This window comes from Lonchura striata, chromosome 12 (assembly GCF_050655825.1).
Source record: "Lonchura striata isolate lonStrDom1 chromosome 12, ASM5065582v1, whole genome shotgun sequence".
NCBI lineage: Eukaryota > Metazoa > Chordata > Aves > Passeriformes > Estrildidae > Lonchura > Lonchura striata.
In genome coordinates, this window is record NC_140714.1 from 7,424,233 (window position 1) to 7,450,607 (window position 26,375).

General features: G+C 43.5%; 1 protein-coding gene across 13 annotated transcripts in view; it reads left to right on the plus strand.

Moving 5' to 3' along the window:
• CADPS (calcium dependent secretion activator) overlaps positions 1 to 26,375 on the plus strand; it is a 206,050-nt gene that overhangs the window by 153,659 nt on the left and 26,016 nt on the right. For 5 of the 13 annotated variants that reach the window (XM_085590072.1, XM_077786154.2, XM_021537235.4 and 2 more), the window contains 7 exons: positions 1,881 to 2,037; positions 2,992 to 3,133; positions 9,720 to 9,866; positions 12,955 to 13,110; positions 15,897 to 16,044; positions 21,585 to 21,659; positions 22,720 to 22,803. In XM_085590072.1, the coding sequence (XP_085446198.1) occupies positions 1,881 to 2,037; positions 2,992 to 3,133; positions 9,720 to 9,866; positions 12,955 to 13,110; positions 15,897 to 16,044; positions 21,585 to 21,659; positions 22,720 to 22,803 (909 nt within the window). Of the gene's footprint in view, positions 1 to 1,880; positions 2,038 to 2,991; positions 3,134 to 9,719; positions 9,867 to 12,954; positions 13,111 to 15,896; positions 16,045 to 20,254; positions 20,270 to 21,584; positions 21,660 to 22,719; positions 22,804 to 26,375 lie in introns of all 13 variants that reach the window. The other 8 variants (XM_077786151.2, XM_085590066.1, XM_077786156.2 and 5 more) reach the window with 3 other exon arrangements.

Consider the following 26,375-nt stretch of genomic DNA (forward strand, 5'->3'; position numbering starts at 1 on the left):
GATGCCTCCCAGCGTGGCAGTCACTGGCATCCAGCCCTGTGCCTGGCTGGACACAGCACCAAATGTGGGGAAGTGCTGAAGAGCACTGCCCCACACCTCAGCCCCACACAGGCTCCCTCTCCTTGGTTTTGGCTTTCCCAGGGTGACGACTCTGCAGATGCCAGGGCCACTGTCACCACTACCACTGCACCCCAAGCAGGAGATGCTGCAGCAGAGCTGGGCAGCTTCCTCCATGGGCCTGAAGCTGAGGACAGTCTGCAGACAAAGGATCTGCTGTAACCATCTTGTCCCCTGCCATGACCACGGGGACACTCAGCTCCTGGCCTTGCTGCTTCAGGCATGGGCAGACACCACAGCTGTGCCTTCATGGCACAGTTCATCTCCTCCACATCTTCACCCCCATTAAAGGGCAGGCCCACTACTAAGATTAGTTTGGGGGTCATGTGTTTATTTTGGTTATTTAGTTTACATCTTGTATGTGCTCTGGGAAGAAAATGCCAAGTGCATTGCCCAATCTATCCATGCCTTCACATCAATTTTGTATCAACTTGTGGAATAATAACAGGGCAGTGTCAGTCTGCTTTATGTTTTATAGTTCCAAAGACCCCCTGCCACTATCACTGGCAGTAACCTGTTGTGGAGGTGCTGTTCCCTCTCCATGACCAGGTGAACCAGTAGCTGGAGCTGGGCTGTGCACATCAGTGCAGTTCTTCATCAGTGAATCAAAACTGAACCCTGAGAGAGTGAAAGACCATTCTGCTTATTCATCTCTGCTAAAACATGCAAAAAATGCCCCTCCCTGACTGGCAATTCCTCTTCAAACTGATTCCTCCATTCCCAATGTCTTCCGTTTCATCTCCACTCTTCTGCCTAAGCTAGAGGTTTCTTTTTCTTGCCAAGTGCCACAAAGCTGTTCCTTAGCTCCTTGAAGTCACTGAGTAATTGACACTTCAAAATGACAGCACATGGTCCTATGGACAGCTCTTCTCATATTGCATGTTCCCAGCCAGAAGTGACTACTGAACACGCATGCATGCATTTGCAGCATTCACATCTGAGCCATGTATGATGTGAATGTCACCTCAGAGAGCCCGCACAGCCAATTTTAAGGACCCATGTGCATGAGAATGAGTTACCTCACTGATATTTTTTTGGTTTTCAAGTTTAGACATATGTTTTTCCTGCCTCTGTGAAAATATAGGCTTGCCGTATATATATATATTTTTTTTTTACCTTGGCATGTTGATAGTAGAGCTTTGTAATGGGTTCCTAATCAGTAGCATCATAAAAGTGGTAGTGTGTTAGATAACCATGTAAAATGAACAGTGCTGTAGTAACTTTTACTGGTGATGTTTGAAATATCTTGAAAACAGGGTGTGAATGATTTAGGACAGATTTTAATGTCTCAGGCTTTTACTTTTTCAAGACAAATGCAAGTACTGAATCCAAGTAGAATTTAAGCTGTTGAAAAACATGTCAGAAAACCCACAAGCACAGTGCAGAAACTCCCAAATTTCTGTACTTATGAAATAAGAATTAGTTTATTATTTTTTCCTGATGATTAGCATCATTAATGAAGTCATTTATTGTAAATTGAACAGATGAAACCTTCTCTGCTACGTTACAGCTGTATGCGTTTACAGTGGAGCTCTGAAGAGACCCTCTACAAGAAAGCTTTGTGTTAGAACAGCAGTGCCTAATTCTGTGATTAGCACTGCCCATGCAGGCTAGCGCTCCAAAGCACTGTTCTCTTTACAATAAAGGTAGTTTCCATGAAATGCACTTTTTTTTTTTTTCAAGATACGTGGCCTAACATCTTTCCAATGTGCTTTATTAGAACTAATACACATCTTTATTATCTTTTTCTACCAACTCTGAAGGCCTTTGCTTGGTGGTCAGACCTCATGGTTGAGCACGCGGAGACCTTCCTGTCCCTGTTTGCAGTGGATATGGATGCAGCATTAGAGGTGCAGCCCCCAGACACCTGGGACAGCTTCCCACTCTTCCAGCTCATAAACGATTCCCTCCGTAGTGACTGTATGTATTCTGTATTCTGATCATTTCCTTTTCAGTGGGCAGCTCAGGTTACTGATAATGCTTTCAACCTCTCCTTACTGCACAGAGAGCTGAGATGGGTAGAGATTTACAAACTCCTTTAGCACCAGCTTGATTTTATTCCATCGCCACTAGAAAAAAACACACCCTTTAAATCACTGCAGGCAAAGGTGGGAAGTTGAATTTTATTTTGCTTCATCTTCTCAAGTCTCTTGGTAATGGCTGCCTGATAAGCAGGGAATTAGGTACTCTATATCTGTCATTAAATGTGTGTTTTGTATTGTATGTGTGTACTGAATTTATTTAGCATGGAGTAAACTGGTCCTTGCTTTAAGATTTTATTGAAGGGAGGGAAATATTAAAGTAAATGGAGACAGGAGTCGTTCAGAAGAATAGTGCTTTGTAAAATAAGACAATTCTCCAAAGCACTTGGGCCCATACTGTCAAAACCCATATGAGGATTTGGCACTTTCCTGGGTAGTCCAACCCTCCCTGTGGAGCTGGTGGCAAAAATGGCATTGCCTTAGCTAGGTCCTAAACCAGGACCCCAGTTTTCTAAGACTATGTGAAAAAAGCCAGGGACTCATCCTCAGAAAGCAGGTTCCAGCATCATGGTGCTGAGCAACCAAAGAAGAAATTATCCCACCTGCTGAAGCCAAATGTTTGACATACTGTGTTTCTTACACTGGTTTTATTCACAGGAAGTGATAATGTATTTGTAAGTTTTACATTAATGGAAAAGAAGGTTCATTGTCTGTTTATTTGTTTGGAGTAAGAAGTCATTCCTGCTGTCTGTGTCATGAACTCTGGCTCTTGTTATGTTCTTTAAGTTCTCCTGTTCACTGACAAATTCATTGATGAAGTGCCATGCTGTGGTTTGTTACAGAGGTTGTAGTAACAGTCGTGTCTTACTATACTTTTATTTATCTATTCTAGATAATTTGTGCAATGGAAAATTCCACAAACACCTCCAAGACCTGTTTGCTCCACTTGTTGTTAGATATGTCGATCTGATGGAGTCCTCAATTGCACAGTCAATTCACAGGGGCTTTGAGCGGGAGTCATGGGAGCCAGTAAAGTAAGGAAACCTCCTTTGATACAATCGGAATTTGGGTGCAAATGGATGGAGATTCATATAGAGGTGAATTAGCAAACATTAGACTGGACATGCAGAAAATGCTTTAAGCGTTCTAGTTTAATGCTATAAATAGGAGAGCTGATCTCTTCAGGATTTTCAGGTTAATGAGGGAAATGGTATTGGCTTTTTGAAATGCATCGCTGCTTCAGTTTGAACCGTGTGCCTTTGAACAGGGAAGCATGAAAATGGGAAAACCTTCTTAACTGCCATGGCTTTTTGGAACCCATTCTAAAAGGCCTTTTCCAATGCTGCTTTTGAACTCACATAGCTCCTTTTCAGAACAAAAAAATCTCGCTTCACTGTGTTCAGTTCCAGCCCTATAACCTCTGTGAGTCATTGCTGTATTTATTCTCAACACTCATTTTTTCCACCCACCCTGTGGGGGGGATAGTGCAGTGTGTGCCTCTGGCATCAGCCCCATGGCTGGTGGCTGCACATGTCCCCGTGTCCAGGGCAGCTCTGCCAGTCCCAGTTCCTCTGCCTGTAGGATTAGACGTGCAGAAACCAAAGTGAAACATGGGCAAGATGACTCAAGCATAATCATTTCTTACATTTGGAAAGCTAGGAGTTTACCAGCAAGAAATTGGGAACCTGAGAAAAACCCAAATTGAACTCAAGAGCTGGTGAATGATAAAAATGTGACATGTGCTTTGGATTACTGTTGTTATTTCACAGGTTTTGAAGCATTGCTGAACCCTGTCATGCTTGTGCTATAAAGCCAAGTCAGATCCTACAAAGGGAAATAGCTGACTTTTCTTTCTAATAAAGACATCAAAAGAGAAAGATGGACCCTTTGCGAGTGACATGAGTCTGGCAGTGCCTCAGACTAGGAAATGGGACCAGGTGACCTCTGGAGAGACTCTTTTCCTTGCTTTTTTTGTCATTCTTTAGGGAAAGTGAAATGGCACTGCACTCTCAGAGGTTGCTGCATAAAAGAACGTGTGGTCTTTCAGGGCTTTTCACACCAAATATGTTCCGTTTACAAGGAAAAGAGATTTTGTTCAGCAGCCAGCCTCCCATATGCAACCTGGAGTCTGAGTACCCAGGTTTTTTCCTTTCTTTCTTGTGCATCCTCAGCATCCGTAAGGATTCTGCCTGCCAAATCTCGGGCTTTTTCTTGACACCTGATCATCCCCTCTGTTTTGAGTGGGGTTAAGTGGCTGGCATTCAGGAGCCTCTCTCACTTTCCATTTGCTGTCTTTGGTCTGCAGGCTAACAGGATTAAAGATCCTAAAAAATCTTGTTTCAAATAAGCAGATGTGACCCAGAAAACATACAAGAAATAGATCTTTCGAGTAGGAGAATGCCATTTTTACAGCCACTCCTTCAAGCAGAATTGCACTTCGAAGTTAGCATTAACTTCAGTTTCAGAGCTCTGCTTTAGTAAAAAATATGTATTTCCTTGTCTGTTATGAAACAGAGACACTTAACTCTGTGTACCTGTCCGCCTGGGTCAAGCACTCAATAAACAAATCATTCTGCTTTTTTTTCTTTTATCAGAAGCTGTCATCTTTTTGCTTTTTAATGACTTCAAGGAGTTAACTATAGATGTCCATAAGTACTTGGATGTGCTACTTGCCTGTCAAAATGCTTTGTCCCTGGGTATGCCAGCATCTATCATTTCCAAGTTATGTCTGATAGTTATAAAAGATCTTTTCTTAGTGCTCTTGTGATGGTTATTCCCTTCTGGAGTTCCAGTTACAGTGTGCTTTGAGCATTGCATCTCCAAGTAAAAGCCCAGGATGGACTCTTTCTCTTACAGACTTGGGTATTTAAAAGATTTCTTCCAGCAGGAAAGTGGGTGCTTTCCACGAGATGCTTCTGTCCATCTGGTGAAAAGATGCACCATGGTTTTTTTTTCACGTGTTGATATTTTGTTCTTATGTCTCGCACACAAAAGTGAGTTGCAAATGCTGGCTCAACGTGATGTGGCCCGGTGAAGGGAGGCACCAGTGAGTGCCAGAGGGTGGCACATACAGTGCAAAGGAAAAGAGGAGTGTCATTCCTAAGATCTTATGACATTTTTCATGTGCTGTTCAGAACTAAATGTTAAGGCATCTTCATCTTTGCCTCCTGGGCAGACCACCTGCTCCTCTTTGTCTGATCGACAGGGAACTTGCAGAAAAAATCAGGTTAGAGACTTACTCTGTTTGATTTGCCCTCTTGATATCTACTCTCTTCTCACCCCACATGCCCATTCTGTAGCACAGTTGAATTTTTGGCCGTAGATTCTCAAATAGTTTGGAGCAACCAATTCCCAACCAAATTGTGACCTTCTATTGACATCTCTCCAGCAGAGCTTTTTTGGAAATCGGGAACACTGCAGAATGTTCTTCCACAGCTTTCCTCTGCTTTGGAGATAGACCTTCACACTGGGCAGCTAAGACAGATCATCAAAGCTTGTTGTTGTCCTGGATTTCTACAGTGCACTGTGAGAAGGAAATCTCATTATCTTCTGTTAACTAAGAAATTATTCCACAACACAGAATCTTTTGAAAGGGTTTCTCTGTACTTGTGTTTGCAGTCAAGGCTGAAATATGTAGCCCTCCATAACCTGACCAGATGGCAGTTTGCAAGCATGTATTTCTTCTATTTTCATTGCTGAATACTCTGCACCTTATGCTCTGAGGAGTTAGGTATAGAAATCACAGGGAGAGAGATACTGTTAAGTTTTTAAAAAAATAGTTGGGGGAAAGCATGGACGTTATGTGCTCATGAGGGCTCTGTAATCTGCCTCTGCAGAGCTGCTGAATTTGCAGGGGGTCCGTGCCCTATAGCTAGAGCAGCTGGTGTGCTTGTATGAATCCACGCAGAGAAATGTGGAACACTTGTCCTTCGCACAGTCATCCAAGTATGCAGGATACAGAGTAGGTCTGTTCTCTGGTGAGTTGAGAGGTCTTGGAAAAGTAGGGTTTGCAATGGTTTTTTTTCATGCTAGCTTCTCGGAGAGTGCTGATTTATCTTGTAGCCAGCTGACACGTATGTGTGTGTGTCTCTGTGTGTGTGTCTGTGTTGAAAGATCTTTTTGAGCAGATGCTAAAGCTCATGCAATGATGACCAATGGCTTCACCAGGATATTACTCATTGACCCAGGAGCCTCTCTACTGCTCTCTACCCTCTCTACTGCTCTGTAGTCCTGGCTCTAGCATCTATTAATTGCTCACTAGCCCTTTGCAAACTATTTATAAATGTATCATTAATGTAAATGTCAGAACTTGAACAATATTATTATACTAATCATTTTATAAGGTTGTACAACTACAGAATGATAGTGAAAAATGTTTCCCCTTAAAAGAAGCACCACTGTAGTGAAAGTGAGTATTTTTGTTACTATTCTGGGTGTCAGTCACAGGAAGAGCACAGATTTGACTGCCTACTTCACTAGCAAGCTCTTTGCTTCACATCAAGGCTTTTGTGAAAAGATTTGCTCTTGAGCATTTGCTCAGCCTCGACAGTGAGGTTGCAAGTGTTTATAGTGAAGGAAGAGACAGGCATTTGCGTCTTCCATCACTAAATCATTTCAGGCATCCTGTAGGAACTGAGCATTTAGGTGTGGCCAAGGGTCTTGTTTAGCTCTATTCTGAACCCAGAAGACAGCTCAGTAAAAATGCTGTGGTTTTTCTGCCCTCCTTTCATTGCTAGGGCAGCTCTACAGGAGCAGCCATGGTGCAGCTGGACGTGTTCCGTGTGACCGGTGCTGCAGTACAGGGTGAGCACCGGGAGCTTGTGCAGGGGTACACTGCCAGTCTGTTGGCACTGAAAATTTCCCAGCAGACAGTCCAGGTGAAAGCCACAGCTCACACACACAAGCAGGGCTGAAGCAGAAGACGCCAGGAAAACAAGCGGTGCAGCTCCAGAGCGTGCGTCTCTCATCGAATGTATCAGGATCCAGTCCTGAAGCTGAGTCGTCTTAATTCAGGCAGCCCTCATCTTGTTGATGCAAATGCCCACATTCCCTGCCTGATGGCTGAGGTTATATTTAGCCATCTATATTAAATAGGCATGGCTGGCTTCTAGAAACAGCTTCTCATCTTGGACCTGTAGTTTTATGGTCTGAACAATTGCAGGCTTCGTGGAACATTTGTTGGTAATATTAATCATTTTTTAGAGGTCTCACTGCAACTGTTAGTCAGATAATTAGATCAGTTGAACCTGAAAAACTGTGCATGTCAATTCAGGAGAATATTTCTTTTACATTAGTTACTGTATGTTAACATAATATACTCCATTATTTTGCTGTTTTGTTTTAAAAGTACTAACTTATTCTTGCAACATATTCTTGCATCAGCAAAATAATGTGTTGTATAAAAGAAATATGTTTCCATGTGAATATAGTATACTGTTTACTCTAGAAGTCATATTTTATTAATACAGTGTTTTTATTAATATAACACTGTCACTTCTTGAATTTTAATATTAAAACCAAAGGTCCTCTGATTTATGTATTTACCATCTGGCTAAGTTATTTAAGTTGCTTTTCCTTATACATTTATATGTTGTCCACCTCTTGCTATTTCTTTATTTATTCCATATCAGTATCTAACCACATGCACTGCCATTTCTGAAGATTTAACACTCTCTCAATCACTATGTAGTCTATGTCTCATTCAACAGTCATATCATCTTAGCAGCAGATACAGTATGAATGGAAACAATGGACAGCTTTGTGATGGTACTGAATTCTCCTGTTTGCCTGAAAAAGAGAACACACAGATAGCAGGAAGATAAATCTGCTAAGAATCATAGAAATAATTAGAAATCAGAGCATAGTTGTGGGGTTTTTTCACTAGAAAAAGCTTTGATTTGTTATTTTCCTCCATAACAAGGGATTTTATTCACAAAGAATGAAGTCTGTTCCTTAAAATTCACCAGCAATGACAAGCCGAGCTCTTACAGAGATGTGGTTCACATCGTCTGATACGTTAGGAAACGTTTATTCAGGCAGCTCAATTCCATTACTTTGGGGGTTGATATATAAAACTTGCAGTAAGAAACGAAGTGCCAAATATGTCTCAGGGAAGTTACTAAGATTTTAATATGCCTTGAAAGACGTAGTGTATAATTTGATAGTTTCACAGGAATCCAGATAATGGTGTCTGTAAAGTAACTCATTTAATCCAGAGAAATGGGGGAGACCTCCAAAGGTGGCATATCCTGATGCAGTCTCAGAGCAGGCAAGTTTGGATGCTGAAGCAGTGCCCATGTGCATCAATAGAAAAGCTTTCCATAGCTTCAGCAGTGCAGGGTGAAGCTGAAATCCTGAATTTCTAATTCCATTTTCACTGAGTCCAAGTAACAATCTGATGAAAACAGTGTCAAAGCATCTGGCTTGATTCCTCACATGGGACTGTAAAACCACCTGTGGGTTGTGTACCAGGAGGTGTACAGGTGCTCCTGGGAGAGGGCAGAAATGAGACATTTTTCTGAAACTGGCCTCTCTTCTGAGAGCCGGGTAATATGTGAGCTGCATAATTGAGTTCTATGTTTTGCTGATTCCCAGATCTCCTGATGATTTCATTTTGCATGTAGAATATAACTGCTATAAGATATTCATTAAAACATCTAGAGATCTAGTACAATGAAATACGTCAGGGTGGATTCCAAACTTTGGGCATGCAATGCTATTACATGCACCTTGTTCCAGGAGAGAATGTTGCATTAAATCAATACAGCTTTTTAAAAAGTCCACTTTTTAAAGATCTCTATTTGCATAGCAGTTGCACATCTGAAAATACTGATTGGAGTCATGATGCCCAAATACACAAGCTTCATATTAACCTTTGAATATCAAATCACCTCATGGCCCACTTCCAGCCATGAAACAGTCATACTAGTCCTGGATTCATTTACAAAGTGCAGTTTATTCACAGTGCACAAATAGTGGGGTTGGACAATCATTTGTTTTGAACCTTGGAATGCAAGGGAGGATCAGGGCACAGTCTTCACAGAACCTTGTAGTTCACTGTTCCTTCACTCCAGATTAGCTCATCTTTATTTGGGTCTAAGACAGGTTTTGCAGCAAAATTGCAACTCCGTTGAGCTTGGTGGTGAGAAAAACTCTTGTGGCTGGAATTCCAGACTCTCTCTTTATTATTTCAAATTCCAGTCCCTTAGCAGATCTCATAGTTTAGCACTTCCATTGAGCCTGTAAGAACTGAAATTCTTCCTTAAAAGAGAGATCTTTTGGAAGAAAATCTGCTCTCTGCACTTTGAAATGGTATCAAGACTTGAAGGTGCAGTTATTTTCACAGGTGTTTAGGTTCTCTGTCAATTTTTCCCTTTGCTTTTCTTCTTTTCATTCTGGTTTGCCTTTTTTTTTTAAGGAATTTGAATTTTATAGCAGACTGAAATGACAGTACATTTAAGCTTCCATACTCATGCTTCTTTCTGAAATGTTTTGCTTTAGTTTTTTAACTGTCCTCATGCTGTGAACTTTGCAGATTTGTTTCTGAGTGTCATGTGCTTCTGCTACATCGGCATTGTCACTGTTATGGTATTTTTTTCTTTCTGTCTGTTTCTTCCACAGGAGTTTAACAAGTAATCTGCCCAATGTGAACCTACCAAATGTGAATCTCCCTAAAGTACCAAATCTACCAGTTAACATCCCACTAGGCATCCCACAAATGCCTAGCTTTTCTGCACCGTCATGGATGGCTGCTATTTATGATTCTGAGTGTGTATTCAGTTCAAATTAGATCTCATTTAAATTTAAAGTAATCTTGGCATGGATATGTATTGTTTGTTTCTGTGCATTACATAAAACTTTAAAGAGTGATACAGTTAATTAGATGTTTTCTGAATGAGACACTAGTGAATTTCTGGCATGTGTATTTTGAGGGTTTTTTTTGTATAAACCTTGAAAATTTGTTTCAACTCCCACTGCGAGTTTGAGCAAGTATCTTGCTTTACAAAATAGCTGTCAACAATGGGGTATGGTCTGAATAACATACAAGCCACAGAACTCACAATGTGACATTATGTGTCTCAGCAAAGAGTTTTGTCCAAAAGAGAAGATGAACCAATTTCAATGCCAGTCAACCAATTTCTGTGGACCAGATGTAGATCTAAAAATGAATTTTATTTAATGCAAGCTCTGTATTTCCCAGATAATTTTTGTCTTGACTTTGATGAAGCAGTCTAAGAAAGAGGGGCACCCTGTTACAGTTTTTATTCATGATGGGGGATGCCACAGAGAGCAATTAAAGCTCCATAGCCTTCATTACCACCCAAATTTTGCCATGACCAACTAAAGAAAGATATTTTCAATGTGATTTTTAGATTATGGCTTGGAAAATAGTGTCAAAGCAGTCGCTCTGTAGGAGCCTTGAGCTCTGTGCTCCCAGCTTCCTGCTGGAGTGTCCAGGGTGCACGTGTGAAGCTCAGGGGGAACACACCACAAATCCTGAGCACAGATTAGGCAAGTTCTCTTATAGGAGATTTCTCACTGAGCAGTGTGGAGGGTGGTACACGGTGGTCTCAACCCAAATCTCATCATCTGAGGTAGCTCATCTCCCAAGATGTCCTATCATGGGAACTGTTATTTGTCCATTCTCCTTCTAAAACCCTAGAGAATTTTTTAGGGTTGGCATAGAGTAGTCTCAGTCAGCACTGTGGTGCTTTTCCTCTGTCCTCTCACTTAATAGATAAAACTGAAGAACTCACCTAAGAATCTCCTGTTCACTTTGACTGAAACACCCTCAATTACATCTACACCTGGAGTCCACCAGAACGCCTCTGCCGTTAGTCTGGCATAGGCAGGATTGCAGAGCACTGGTAATGAATGAAAGCAAAGAAAACACTGATGTGAGATCTTCTTAAATAGATTTAAAACCTTTTAAAATATTAGCATGGTTGTTTACGTTTCAAAGCCATACAACTCATATTCATGCTAAGATAGTTATTTTAAAGGTTAGCTTAGGCAGTTGTCTGTAAAGAGTACTTGAAAGTTTTAATCTTGCTCTGTGCATGCTTTGTGGTATTGCCCTTGAAAAGATAAGAATCACGTAATGACAGAAAATTGGATAATCCCTCCGAAAATGCTTGAGCATCAATGGTATATTGCAAGCTGCCGGCGTGATTAGAGTAATTGTGGTGCTCCCAAGCAAAATACAAACAGTGTATTTTGGAAATGAATATACTATATTGTTTACTTGGATGGAGCCCTAATCCAAAGTGAGAAAAAGACTGAGAATAATTCTTCAAATATTTTGAAACCAAATGGATGTTATAATATTGCTGTAGTAAATAGCAATTATTGTATTTGTACACATTATATCACTTAAAATGTAAATCCATGCAGTTTCAAAACTGGGTTTAGACTGTTAAAGCTTGCTTACACCCAAGCAGAGGTTTGAACTAAAAACTATTGGTAGATGAACATGCGAGACTGTTGTCCTAATTGGTCCCCTGGCAAAAGCAAATGCCTGATTCTTTATCTTTTCATCTCCCTGGTCCCCTTTTACTCACCCTTCCCCTCCATCAAGGACATGTTACCTGTTGCTTAGTGTCAGATATGTTTCTCCTACAACCAAGACTATTCATTCTTTATCGTGTTGACTCTGCTAGTCCAGGATCCCTCAGGACCCCTCTGGCATGTTGGGACTGCAGTTCTCACCTGGGAGTAGCCCTGTTTGTATTAGTTCCCAGCTCCTCTAGCATTAACTCAATGCAGCTGGCATCTGTCACAATAGAAACACCCTCCCTCATCTGTTTCTATAGATGATGTCAGCACAAGTGGTAATGCATGGTGTGTTAAATATCTTATAAATTACTGTGTTAGCATTAGTGGTATGCGAGGAGGGGGTTGAAACTCTTGAAGCTCCCTTGGTAATTGTTCTGGAAAAAAAAATAAAGTGAGGGAGAAGAAGAGAGGGAGAGAGAAGGGTTAGAGATGCATAAATTTCTGTGCACAAACAGAGTGCAATCCAGTCCTGTATTTTTATTCTGTAAGTGGAGGTTTGAGATATAATTATACTGTGAAAAGAGCTGGTGTAGCTACACACTGCAGGACTAAAGACTTCCATCTGGGCAGGGGTGTGGATACAAGAATATATGCTTGGGAAAAAATTGAGAATTTTGTGGCAGACCAAAGTTGTTGCAAAATAAATTTTTAGAAATGTAAATTTGTTGTCCTGTAATTGCCTTTGCAAAGAAAAAGGTGCAGCAGTAAATCCTGCCGAAACTCTTGGATATGAGATGTACCCTTAGCTCAATTGACTTACCCCAATTTTTTTTCAGCTGTTCAAAAGATAAAGTGTGTCCTCGCTCACCACTTGTTAGCACTGTCCCTTACCTGGAAACGGGGCCACACTGGGGGGACAAGGCAAACTGAAGATATAATTTGGAGGGGGGAGAATTGCATGAAGCCCTAAATCTTAATAACTGCATACAGCCTAGTATGGCAGTTATTATTGATCAAGGATTTTCTCCCACAATTTCTGGCCTTAATTATTAATAATCACATATGTTAATGTGGTTATTAACTAAGGCTGATTTTTACCATACACGCGTTCTTCCCGTTAATATGTGTAACTCATGATGTTGTCTTACTCATCTGGTCTGGAAAGTTTTGTGGGTGATGACAGCAAGGTAGATTAGGCAACTGTATGGTAAAACTCAAAATCCTGATGGTGGAGATGGCCAGCGTTGTCCTGTGTATGAAACTGCTGTCTGCCTTACACTTGTTGCAGGAATGGTCTCCACATCAGGTTGCAAAGACCCTGATGCCACTTCTGACTTTTGTTCTCATTTTGCTCTGCCAGCAATGGATCAGGCACCTCAGAAGATATGTTCTGGAAACTCGATGCCCTACAGACCTTCATTCGGGATTTGCACTGGCCTGAGGAGGAGTTTGGGAAGCACTTGGAGCAGCGCTTGAAGCTTATGGCAAGTGACATGATCGAGTCCTGTGTGAAGAGGTAGGTGCCCATGAGGGAGCCTGGCATGTTTCTCACAAGAGCTCACAGGATGCAAAGTTATTCCACCTTAAAACTGGAATTCACCCCCTTGCTGTGAATTGTGGACTCTTCCAAGCAGACACTTCTCTGTTGAGACTAGGGAGAGTGCTTATTCACAATAAGGCAATGCATCACCTATTCTTCTGGCTTTTGTAGGTAATTACTTATTTTCAGTGCCACACATGAGGTCAGATCTTTGTAAATGCAGGTTGGTGTGATGATGCTGACTGCTGGAGGCATAGCCATAAGAAAGATTCCAGTACCCACCTAAAAAGCATAGATACATTAAAAAAAAAATAAAAAAAGAAGAAAAATTATTTTAAAAGTGGGATAATGTGTTGCTTGGCACACGGGTTTCACGTCTGCCGTTGATTGGGAAAAGCTGTTGTATCATCAGCCACATTATAGCATAGTTACCTGCAGATCTTCCAAAACAGAGATATCTTTAAGCAACTTTTACACATACTGGCAGCTGTCATTTTGAAAGCAAAATATTGAAGTTAAATTTACAACTTTTCCTCTGTAATTTATGTCCATTTGCATCAGAGATAATGAGGCAAGAAGGAAAAATGATCTTGGTATTTTATTGTGCAAAAATCCATAGACAAAGAGATGAACCAGAGAAAAAAATGGATGCCAAATATAGCCAATACATGCTAATATTAACTGCAGTGTGTGATTTGACTGTTCTGTACCACAATTTCCTGGCCACTCTGCAAGTGTGAGTTTGGCATTTATTTTCAGTACAGTCCTCACTAGCCTGGATGTGCAATATCAGCACAGGGGAAGGCAAGTCTCTGAGATGCAGACAGGAAGGCACATAGCTCAGGGCTTGTTCTCTCACCATTCTGGAATAAACCCTAGTGTATTTTAAATGCAATGAGATCTATTGCATTTAATGTGTTTGACATAAAGCAATTTATTGCAGCAGCCCATTTTTGGTCCTGTGTCTGGCAGAAACACTGAGCTTTTGTTGTCCTTCAGTTGTCAGGCTGTCCTTTAGGAGAAAACTCAGTGCTGGAACTCTGTTCTCTGCTCTGCCCCAGCACCACCAGCAAAACTTATTTTCACTTTTTGCTTTTTTTTGCTTGAAATTAAGGTCCCTTTGCTGTCCCTACAGCACAGTTATAGCTGCAATGGTCTGTAAAAATCAGACCAAGTTAGCTCATCTGAGATAATGGAAAAATAAGCAAATTTCCAGGTACATCTAAAGAAGGGCTTGTGTGCCTGGAAGCCAGGTGGGTTTTTTTCCCTGATTTGCCTCAACCTTTCTACAAATGTGTTGCCCCTCTGTAAAAACCTGGCCCATCTTGTATTGGTACAACTATATATAAGGGTTGTGAGCATAAGTAGGAACATGCTCCTTTCCATGAGGAGATGGAAAATCCCAGTCTCCTTGGGTCCTTTCAGTAATTATCAACATTCTAGTCCCCGAGTCCAGGCTAAATCTGGCACTGGTAATTAAATCAGTTCAAATGCCATTGCTGATGTAAACCAATATGCTGCCTTCCCTATTTATATCACCTGCAAACAGGGCCTGGCTAAGGTTTCTTTAGCAATTTCAGTTTGACACAACATTTTTCTTCGCGTCTGTCTCTGAACTGTTGCATCCATGGAGGAGCCACCCTGCCTTCAGCACTGGGTTGTATTTCTGGGCTGTCAGGAAAGCAGCCCTTGCAAGGAAGGCCTGTTAACTAATAAATCCAGGCAGAAGGACCTAGATACCAGCTCAGATCTGATCCCCAGAACGGGAGCTTCAGATTCATAAATGAGCTTTTATGTGCATGACCCTTGGGGGATTATTTAAGTTCAGAATTATTCCTCAGCTGCAGCTGATATTATTTGTTACTTCTAAATTGAAGCTCCTATGTTAACTTATTGGCAGATTTGGTGTGATATGATGATTGTTCTGTGTTAGGTTAGATTAGTGAAGGACCTCAGGAATATGAAGAAGGGCTCTGAAAAAAGACAAGGCAATACCCACCACACTGGAAATGATTCCTGTGTTACACTCACAAATACCTTGGTATTTAAAATACGAAATAGGATCAGATTTTGTAGGTTTTGACCTAAGAAACCTTTTGGTGTATTATGGCTTGTTACTGCCAGGGATGTCAGATTTTATCTCAGTGAAACCTCAGGAGAATGGGGAGGTGTGTGATGCAGGTGTGTTCATATGCACATGCCTGTGCCTGTGCTTGCTTTGCAGATATATTCTGGTGAATGTGTGGGGTGCAGGGAAACCACTTCTGTGAACCTACAAGACAATTAAGAACTTCCAGCGAGCAAATGCTGTCATATCACTATAAATGCAATGATCTGGCAGTGTCCTTTTAGTCAAGCAATAAAGGAGTTTCTGTTATTTGTAGTTGATATCAGGGAGCAATAGGAGCTTCCTTTAGTGCAGCAAAGTGTAGTTATCAATCAGCTAATACAACCAAATTAAAGGTGTGCCTTGACACTGCTGTTTGTAACATCATCACACTGTTTATCAAGCATAGGAGAGTCACAGTTTCCCTGAAACTGTTGAACACTTTATAAATAGTGTGTATTCTAGAAAGGGGGTTTCTTTTTAAACAGGAAAATAATTTTTAGAAAAAACCCATTTGTAACAATTGCACTATGTCACTCCCAGCAGCATTCAGTTTTCTGTCTCTCAAACTCCTCTCAGTATTGTTTCAAATTATGATTATTGGCTTAGTATGTTTAAAAGCAACTGAAACATCTTCTTCTACTTTCCTTCACAGAACAAGGATTGCATTTGAAGTAAAACTGCAGAAAACCAGCCGATCAACAGATTTCCGAGTCCCTCAGTCAATATGCACCATGTTTAATGTCATGGTGGATGCCAAAGCTCAGTCTACAAAGCTTTGCAGTATGGAAATGGGCCAAGAGGTAAAAATGCAGGTTCTTCCTTTCACAGCTTTTAAAGGCAATGTCATGAAATTTCCTGTCTCCTGTTGTGCTCGTTTCAGAGACGTTGTATCGTTTGTGGATTTAGCCTTCCATAGAGAGTGTGCAGATGAATGTACAGGGGGTTGCTCTCAAATCTAATGAATAGAAACATTCGGAATCCCTGTCACTTAGGAGTGGCTTTTTGCAAGGACTGTGGTATGCATTCGGTATCTCTCAAGCTTGGTTGTTGCATGATGACCATATAAATTGAGTCATTACCAGCACCTTGGAGCCAGGTGTCAGCAACACACTTTCTGTGTATGGCTATTTTCTGTAGACAAACATAAGGAAAACAGAACTGCCAAGTTGTTGCTGTGATGCATGTAAGGGGAAAAAAAATCAAACCACAAAAATAAGGAACTTCCAAAAGTAGATAGAAATTCCGGCTGCTTTGCCTTCCTCGAGTACTGGCTGTAATCAGCACACTTGATCATTCTGGATTTCCAGGTTCATAATGACTCAAGTTTCCAAATAACAAACCTGTTTTAATTAATTGCTGATTTTTATTTTCTTCTGAAGCCATAGTTGCAGGTTGAGGTTTCTGTGAATTGATCTATGAATTAGAAAGAGATGACAAATTGGAATGAATTAAATGCATCAGAATACTCATTTTGCTCCAGTGACTTCAAGCCAAATTGAATATTCATATACCAGTCTAGAATAAATTCACAAATATTGTTTGGCTCACCTAATCTGCTGCTTGTCAGCATTTCCTAGATAGGGCTTTTCACTACAGCTTTCCATGGTCAGATTTTGCAGTGAATCATTGCTAGTTGTTCCTGTGTTTTTTCAGTTGTTCACTTCAATTTGTTCCTCCAAAAGAACTTGCTCCAAGGGCCACTGGATGTAACAGGGCTCTCTGTCCTGGTGTCAGTGGTGTTTGGATCAGATTAAGTTGTTCTTTTTATTTTTCTTATACGTATTTCAGTTCTGACATTTTATTTGTGACATGCACCTTGTAAGAGATTTCATACTGCCCATCATCAGGTCTTCCCTCATCCTCCAGGTCAGCTGGAGCAGATCTTGAGTGGGCTTTTGTTGTCCCGGTCTGGACATGAACTTCTTTACCATTTTCTGTTCCATATTCATACCCATGTGTCTCTCCAAATCCCTCAGCCTGCAGCTGCTGCAGCATCTACCCCATCAGCTGCAAAGGTCCATGTTTGTGATGCTCTCCACTGCAAACCAGGATCAAACCCTTATACTGGCACAGTCCCTGTGGACAGGGAGATTTTGGAGATCACAAAAACAGGGAGGCTCATTGCATTCATTAAACTGCCAGGTTAAGCATCCAGATTGCCCAAGACTGATCACATCAGTGTGGTGCCTGAGTATCGTGTGGCCAGGCACTCGCTGCATCTTTCCATGCTGACTGTGATGCTCCCTGATTGCCACAGCTTCCTCTGAATTCTGAGCATCAGTCCTACTGCAGGTTCAGCCTGACTCAGACTGCAGGAGGCAGGGGAGCAGGCTGCTGCGTGGTTGCTCCTGGGCTGCAGCCAGGACCAGCTGCAAATCTGCCCTGGACACTTCCAGGAGGTGTTTGGTGCTGCAGCTCAGAAACAGCTGAAACCCTGTGGCAAGCAGCAGTTGTTGGGACATGAGGTTTTTAACAGATAGCTGAACTAATAGAACCTGTAAAGCAGATGTAAATTATTGGTGTATAGGTTCCCATTTAGGGCTGCAGTATTTTATACACCCTCCCTTTTCCTTTTTTTTTTTATTTTAATTAGTGTTACTACCTCCCCCTCCATTCACTCGTGCCACTCTGTGTTTCGACTATCTCCATCTCCTCTTCTTGAAGCTGTCTAAACCTGTGTGCCAAGATATTCAGGCTGAGGGGGGTAAAAGTTCCCATATAGATCTGTCATTACAGCCTGGGAGAGGAGGACAAAATACTACCCCCTCTTCTTCCAGTCCCACGGGAAGTGATGAGACAGTCAGAGACATGGGAACCTGGGTTTCCAGCCTGTGTCCTTCTCAGTAGAGTTGGGTCTGTGCCTCATTGAGTCCCTCTGTGCCCCCATCTCTGGGTGTGGCAGCTGCTCAGGTCAGCAAGGGGAGGAATGGGCAGACAGGGAGGGACAGAAACTCACTGAGGACCATCCATCAGTGCCCCAGTTGGCACATGGCTCCTCCAGCTCGTGTCCCTGTGCAGACAGCTCAACAGCAGCAAAAAGGGCTCACACTGCCCAACACAGAGTTCAGCCAGGGCCTTTGGCCCAGACCTAACCAGAGATGGCATTTTTGTTAGAAACAAACCACTGATTTTTCTGACAGTTCAATCAGTATTTGGACAGAGACTCTCAGTACCTTTCTTGACCTTGCTCTGTGGGTTCCCCCCACCCCAAAGGCCTTCTCTTTCACACCACCTTCAGCCACACTCACTTTAGCAGATACTTGAATGCGTTTTGCGAGCATTACCCTGTGAAACAAACACCCATCATTTCATTCCATTTCCTTGTCTCTAAAGGCAGCTGTTAAAACATTTGGTAAACATACTTTACCATCTTAAATATTTATTTTTCCTCTGAATTTTTAATACATCTAAGGGGATAAATGTATGTATTAAATGTTTCTCAGTTGGTCTAGTATGTTTCTATTTAATATCTAAGGTCAGATGGTCCTTAGAGAAATACAACATACACACAATCTGTTACATGACAAGGCAAGATACTCATCACATAAAGTCAAGTTGAATCATTGTAGTGCACTGATTATGGATTGTAATAATTGAGCTAATAGAAAGCTGTGATGAACTTGATCGAGAGTGGGGGCTATGCTGGGTAAAGCAAACCAGCTCTGTGATCTTTAACCTTGAGCGTTTCCATGAGGAATGTAGAAGGAGCTGTTGGAATTGCTGGTTCTGCGAGCCAGGCATCTGTAGCAGCACCAGGCGCTCGCTTTCCAAATCGCCGCCGTCTCTGACCCTGTCCTGTGTGTGGCTCCCCTTCCTGAGGTGGAGCTGGGGCTGTGGCACTGGTGGCACAGGGTGCACATGGCTGTGGCTGCCTGGGGCAGGCCCTGTCCTGCATGGTCACTGCCAGGGCACCAGGGCTCACCCTGCCCTGGGATTGCGGCTGCAATGGGAATGAGCGCTCAGGGTACTGCTACACCACCTTGGTGCATGCACAGGCTCCTGTCCTGCTCTCAGAGCTGTGGTTTTATTCCATCGGGGCTCTTATTTGCTTTTGAAACAAGCTTGTTATTGAACATGCATCAGTCAGTGCATTTCACAGTGAATTGCTTTGCACATAGCTAGTCATGATTGAATTCAAACTCATGACTTACGTGATGAAAGCAGTTAGCTGAATACTTGTTTGCAAAGTTTTACACACACAGAAAATGCAGTTGCAGAAGGAAAACATAATGGGAGAGACACCCCAATATATGCACAACCCCTTCTCCATTTCCCTTAGGAAGTCCTGGCTGTGTCTGCCAAGCACATCAGCAGCTTCTACCTGTACCAAGCTGTTACAGGTCCCTGTCACCCCACAGCTTCATTCTAGCTGTGCTGGGAAAAGCCAGGTCAATCCTGGGAGCTGATAAGTCCTAGCTCTGCACTAAAGATTAATCATAACTGCGATCCCATAAGGGACTTGTGTATGTCTTGACCTGCAAAGCGGGACATGGAATGGGAGCTGCCAATGCAAGTATCACCCGCTTGTTCGTGTGTGTTTTCCCCCGCGTGGGCCCAGCAGATCGCAGCCTGTGGCGTGGCGGTGCCGGTTTGTCCTCGTGTCCAGGTGAGGCTCTGAGTGCCCCCGGCCAGCCTTGGGCTGTGCCACGTCCCTGCCCTGGCCCTGCCGCCCCGGTGAGGGCTGTGCCCCAGGGCTGAGCCCTGCCGGTTCCCTTCCTCCTCGGAGCCAAACAAAACCGTAAGAGAGTGCCAGGTGTCAGCTACAATCCGGTCCCTTCCCACTGTTTTACTGCCACCAAATCCTACAGGTAGCGATCTCTGGTATTTCAGCGAAAGGAGGTTTTGACCCCATTTCATTTTCCATTGCTTATTGTTTCTGTGCATGATGCTGCTGTTCTCATACGTCTCTTTTTTTAAAAGATTTTGGTTTATTTATTGTTTATCTTCATATGTTCTTTTTCCTGTCTTTTGCACTTTCCTCTTTATTTCTGTCCCCAATCATCTGAAAAGTTTGCAAAAGAGTGGGTAAGTGTGTCCTACTTTTATTTTCTTTTTCCCAAATTCCTATTTAATGTTACTACCGTAGAGAAAAATCCCCAAACTGTAGAGCAGTTCAGAGTACCAATCAGACACTGAGACCAGCTAGCATTTGTAAAGCCCTCACAGTCTTCCTTCCCAAAGTCTGATTAGTATTTAAAGCAGATTTGTCTCTTTCAATGTGATTTGATGTTAACATTTTAAAACAATATTAATGCCAAGTGGTAATGAATATAGTGACTAGCACCAGTGCTTGAAATGTTTGACTGAAAAATCAAATGTTTTGTGTTGGAAAGCAGTCATAATCAGTATTTTCTCAGTCCATTGAAAATAAGAATATACTGTATGTTTTCACTAATTAAATCTTGTATTGGAAACAGGTCTTTTCTAAATTAGTAGAAGACTGTATTTTAGTACCTATTCTAGCCATATTGCAGCTGATTGCATCAGAGCTCCCAAGCTAAGCAAGGTTTGGCGTGTGCAGAAATTGGGTTGAAGACTCAGAAACGCTGGTGCTGCAGGCACAGGCCTTGGTCAGCCAGTGCTGAGCTTCTGCCACGGGATCTGCCATTGCCCGGGGCTCGGGGCTGCTCTGCCTGCTGGCTTTTGCACGGGACAAAAAGGCTCATCGGGGTTCGTTGGGTGGTTTCTAAATCTGTCTCACAGTACAAAACAGCAAAGTGTTTGAATGAGTGCTTAACTTGAGCCATGTGCCAGCTGAAGCCAGGCTAACACAGGTTCAGCTGCTTTGCTGCAGTGGGTGGGAAGGGTGCAGCACCATTCCCAGTGGTTGAGCCCACTGCAAGCACTCCTGCAGCAGCACATCCCCCCCATGTCCATGCCGAGGGCTGGGTGGTTTGTAGTGCCTGTTCCCCTCCAGCAGCAGGTGCAACCCACTGTCTGCTGCAATCCATGTGCCAGGACAGGATAATGCCCACAGGATAATGAAGTGGAGCAAAGAAACTTCAAAATCTCTAGGAGCACTGGGTGCTGGTTCTCACAGGGATGGTGGAGCCTCCCCTCCTACATCCACACATGGCTCCCAGAGCTGCGGGCACACCGAACAGGGCAGGGTTTGCCCATGCTTCAAAACTTGTGCAGTATTCTCCTGAATTCAAGGTCTCTTCTACAAGTGTAAGTAGTTACTGGCCGCTGCAGTGGGGCCCAGGGTAATAAGCTGCATAATTCTTTGGTTTAATACTATTTATTGTGGCTTACCAAGGGAAGAGACTGACAAGTGTAGAGCTGTTGGCTGTGATCAATGCTAATATTTTCCTCCCCCTCTCCTTTTATTTTTCTTTAGCACCAGTACCATTCAAAAATAGATGAACTAATTGAGGAAACCGTCAAAGAAATGATAACACTCCTAGTGGCAAAGGTAACCCTCGGCTTCAGGTGAAGTGATTCACTGTTAACGTTGCATCTTTAATATGTGCGTTTCCATTAAAATGTGACACATTAGGATGTTGAATTGGCTTCTTGTTTCTCACAGGCAAGATCATACGTCTCCCAGTCCTTTCATGGTGACTCTCTGTTGATAAGGAACTGTGTGAGACGTAGTACTCTGCTAGCAGGATTGCCATACTGGGCCAGAAGTGGCTTTAAGGAATGTCAGTGGGGTAATACCCCATGGTCAGCATCACCCCCCAGCACTGGGGTAGCTGCAGTCAGGGGGTGGCACTGCTAAATGCTGCTGCAGAGCCATTGGGGTGGCATGCAGAGGTGGTCACCACTCCTACGCATGAGGTTGTGTGGACAAAATAGCTCATCTTGTGCAAGATCACCATATGCTCTTCTAAGAAATTAATTTAGAGATGACAGTAGTGGGAAATACATTCCAAAATGTCAGGTTTAATTGTTTGGAAATTGTTTTTCATCAGAGTCAGCTTCTGCAGCTTAGCTGCCAGCATTCCCCTTGGGTGGTTGTGTAGGTCTGATGTGCTGTGTTAACACGGAGGGGAATTGGTATGTAAGGAGAAAGATGGTGGGGTGTGTTTTCCTCTAGTTTCAAACTTTCTGAGAACAAGTCATCCCTATTATACAGTGGAGACCTTTAAACATAATCTGCCAACATATGCCAGTTCAATTCTTCTGCAAGAATACCCAGCTAGCTGCGTGCTTGCCACTGCATACTGGGAGCAGGAACCACAGCCTTCCCCATCCAGAGAGGCTCTGCTGGATTCCCCACACACTGCACCCACTCCTGTCCCCTGCACCACCCAGGACACTGAGGGGTGATCTCCAGTCAGCAAGAGGTTCACCACAGCACCCAAAAGGAAGCACTCCTTTCTCCCTGCTCTCTGCCCACTATGCTCAAGGAGAGGTGGTCCATTCCTTTGGCAATGCTGAGAAGTCCACTGGTTCCTTTGAAGGTGATGCAGATTTTTACACCCTAGTCCAACTATTAAAAATAATTGCAGTATTTTTTGTCTTTGTAGTTTGTCACCATTTTGGAAGGAGTCTTGGCCAAACTGTCTAGATATGATGAAGGGACTTTGTTTTCTTCATTCCTGTCATTTACTGTAAGTACAGACTATATTTCCTTTCTTTTTCTTTTTTTTTTTTCTAAGTTGTAACCCCCTGCTCTCCCAGGACTAGATCAGCTACCTAATAATTCTTCCATTCTGTAATGTTTGATCACTGTAACTCCCACATGAATAGACAACCTGTATGCAGTACATAAATATCCAGGATGCACAGAGAAAAGCCATCTCCATCCATTGTTCAGCTTGGTGAAGTTTATTCTCTAGAGGATACATATGAAGATGAAAAAAAACCATTGCATTGTACATGCAATGGACAATTCATTGTCACCTCACATGACAGGTGTTCCTCCCAGTCTTCTGGCTGTAATAGTAATAGTGACCATTAAATAGTAAACAGCAAAACAAGGGAGATCTAGGGAGTGACTATGTGTTTCTAAAAGAGAACAAGGTGGGAGAAATGCCATGAGGTCATGAAGCACAAGCTGCTTCTAATGCCATGTTTCTCCCTAACACTGAGGAACCAATTCACAGCTCACCACATATTTCCTAGCAAGGTATAGGGCCAGACCAATATCTGTGCAAAACTGGCCTCAGTATCCAGCAATGGTTTAACAATCAGAGCTGTATTCCAGAAAAGTGTTGTGACAGCTTCTTAGGATGAACACATGGCAGCTGATTTCCAAAGGTCTTCTGAAAATGCATGTGCCAGAAAGTTTACAGGAGTGTCTCTGTGCAAGGAGGACTTCACTTCTCTCAGCTCACAGACACTTGTGCACATGAATGCCTGTGGCTGGGCTGCTTGGAAAGTCGTGTTCACATTTCACACCCCAGTCCTGTTGATTTCATGTGGAGCCTCTCCTGCACTGACTTGTTCGCAGAGACTGGGCAAGAGGCAGAAGGCACTGCTCTGCAAACTGGGAAGGCTTTCCAAAATCTCATTTTGGAGTTGTCTTAGTTCCTTGCAAATGTCTGCTGTTTGCTACTCTTGGGCCCTTTTGCTGAGTTTGAGGCAGTTTGTAGGATCCATCTGGAAATGGAGATGGATTTAGGAAGGCTTAACAGCAGAGGCAAGAAACTGCTCTTGGCAGCTTTGTGTACACAGTCTGGCAGCTTATCTGAACCACCGTGGAGTTCAAACTAAGCATTCTGCCTTTTCAGGTGTGCTGGAGGCACTTTGTTCTTCAGAGCGGAGAGGAAGGGAGGGTGTTCCATGCACTGCCCCGCAGTGCAGCTCTTCTCCCTGGATAAACCCTGTGTGCTTACAGCCCCGGGACTGTGCTCCCCTGTGCTTGAGGGGATGCAGGGTATGGCTTGGGTTGGATACCTGGATACCTTCCCTCATTCCAGTGCCATGGAGGGTTAGGAAATGCCTGTGTGCCAGCAGCAGAGGATGTGGAGGCGGCAGCTTTCCAGGCATCGGAAGTACCAGCATCAGGCCGTGTAGACAGCGTAATGTGCAGCCCTTCCTTCCCCGTGAATCCAAGCTGTTCCTCGGTTGATGCTGCGCTGCTCCCACCACATCCTACTGTTTACACTGCTGAGTGATGCTCCCTTTGATTGCTGAGCAAAGCCCTAGCTGCACCTGGACTCTGGGCACCTGTCAGGACCAGCACCTGGGTGCATAGGATTCAGGCATCCTCTCTGCTGCTCCTTGGACACTGACTGGCAGTTAACTGCCCCAGCAGCAGCAAAACAATCTGTCCCACTCCAATAGCCCCACAGCCTTTGAACATGGTCCCAAAGCCTGGATTTCATGAGTTTTCAGTCAGGAAGGGATGTGTATCCAAATAGCTGCTGTGCGTGGTGTGTGCATGTCTCCAGTAAAGTGTTGGTCCCTCGCCTACAGCAAGTGGGCTGGGTACACGACAGAAGAGCAGGATTGCTCCTTCCTGACAAAGGGATGTCTCTCGCTTTGGCCCCCATATTTGCTGGGAGCCACTGGGAGAGAGGAGGCTGAGGAGCAGCCCTGACCCCTTTGGCACTGGGCTTAGCAAGTCTCCTCTCCCTGCAGTAGTAATGTGACTTGCTGTGTTTAGTCTTTGCAGTGATAAATACAGAATCTCTCTCTTGTTACAGCATGCTTGCACCACCTCCCACGTTTTCCCTGTCTGAACAAATACAACAAAGTGTGATGGTCCAAGCCACTGAGCTCCAGAAAGCATTAGTCTCCCACCCCCTTCCACCAACTTCTTTCATCGCGTGTTTTCCAGGCGCTCTGCAAGTGACATGTACTCGGGGGTCTTGTGACAGACAGTTTTATCACCTAGTAGGATATCCTCATTTCCAATTCTTGCCTCGAAATTCAAGATAAAATTAATGCATCTGTTGTCCTAATAAATTCTCACTAGCCACTTCTCCTTGCAGAGCACTTTGAGAGGAAAACACCCTTCTAAATTTGGCCAGACTTTTTTTTTTTCCTGTTTGTTGCTACTTTTGAGTGCATCTTGGCGGCAGCAGCCCAGGCCCTGGCTGGGTGTCTGCATGTGCAGATGCACTGACTCACAGGAATGCCAGCTGCTAAAATACCCTGTAATCTGGATGGCCTCTGTAGCCAGAGCATTACACCTGTGGCATTATAACCAAAGATTCCATGCTACCCAAGGGAGACAGAAGTAAAAGAGCTTATTTTTGTTCTGCACAAAATTTGTATGGTAAACTGAGATGTTTCATGGCAAAGTCACATACTTTGTGAAAAACGGCAGCCTAGCAAAAATCACACAACATCCGGCAGTTTGGAAATTTCACTAAATGTAGCCAAATCTGACTTTAAAGAAAAACAAGTAATTATTCTGATTAAAGGAGAGTGGGCAGGAGAAGCAGCTCAGTTTTTTTGTGGGTGGAGGGAGGAGATCGCAGGAAGCTGAGTTATTCTTGTCGCCTCTTGGCTTTGGAGAAGGTAGTTTGAAAGTGGCGCTAAGCTGGACCCAAGAGTGCTAAATCCACACTCAGCTGGCAGGTTTGCCTCTGCCTGCCTTCAGGCTTGTGTGATATTTGAAGGTACAGGTTCAAGGTCCCTGAGCAAGGACCCCAGCTTGAGTTCTGCAGGCTGTTGAGCCACATCATTTTCCAGGCTTGTTGGGCTTTGCTGCTCAGAAAAACTGCTGGTTTGGTGCTCGCATGGGCACCCTGCCTGCGTGGGTGTGCCATGACTGCCTGCTCTCCTGGAGCTGCACCCGCTGGATGGGCTCCAGCTGCCTTCACGCACGGAGGCTGAGGCTCCTCCGCTCCCATTCCACAGGAGCAAGGAATAGCACTTCACCACCTCTCGAGAAAGCTGTGAGGATAAATGCAGAGCAAGGTGTCCAGCCAGCTGTCTGGAAACACAAATACCTGGAGACAAGACAGGTGTTTGTTCTGGTGCTGGTTTTGCTGTCTCCTTCATAAGCTCACATGCTGGGACGTGCCCCGTCCCCCTGCAGCCTCCCTGGCAGGCAGGCCTGGGGTCACACCGCAGCAGCAGGCGCTCGGTGCCCTCCTCCTGCCCTTCCCTCTGTTCTTGCCCCCCGGCTCGGCAGCCTGGGCGCTGCCAATGCTCGCCGCGTTCACCTCGGCAATTACCACCAGTCTGGTCTTTTGTATCGCCTCATTGTGCTTAATTATGCACCCCC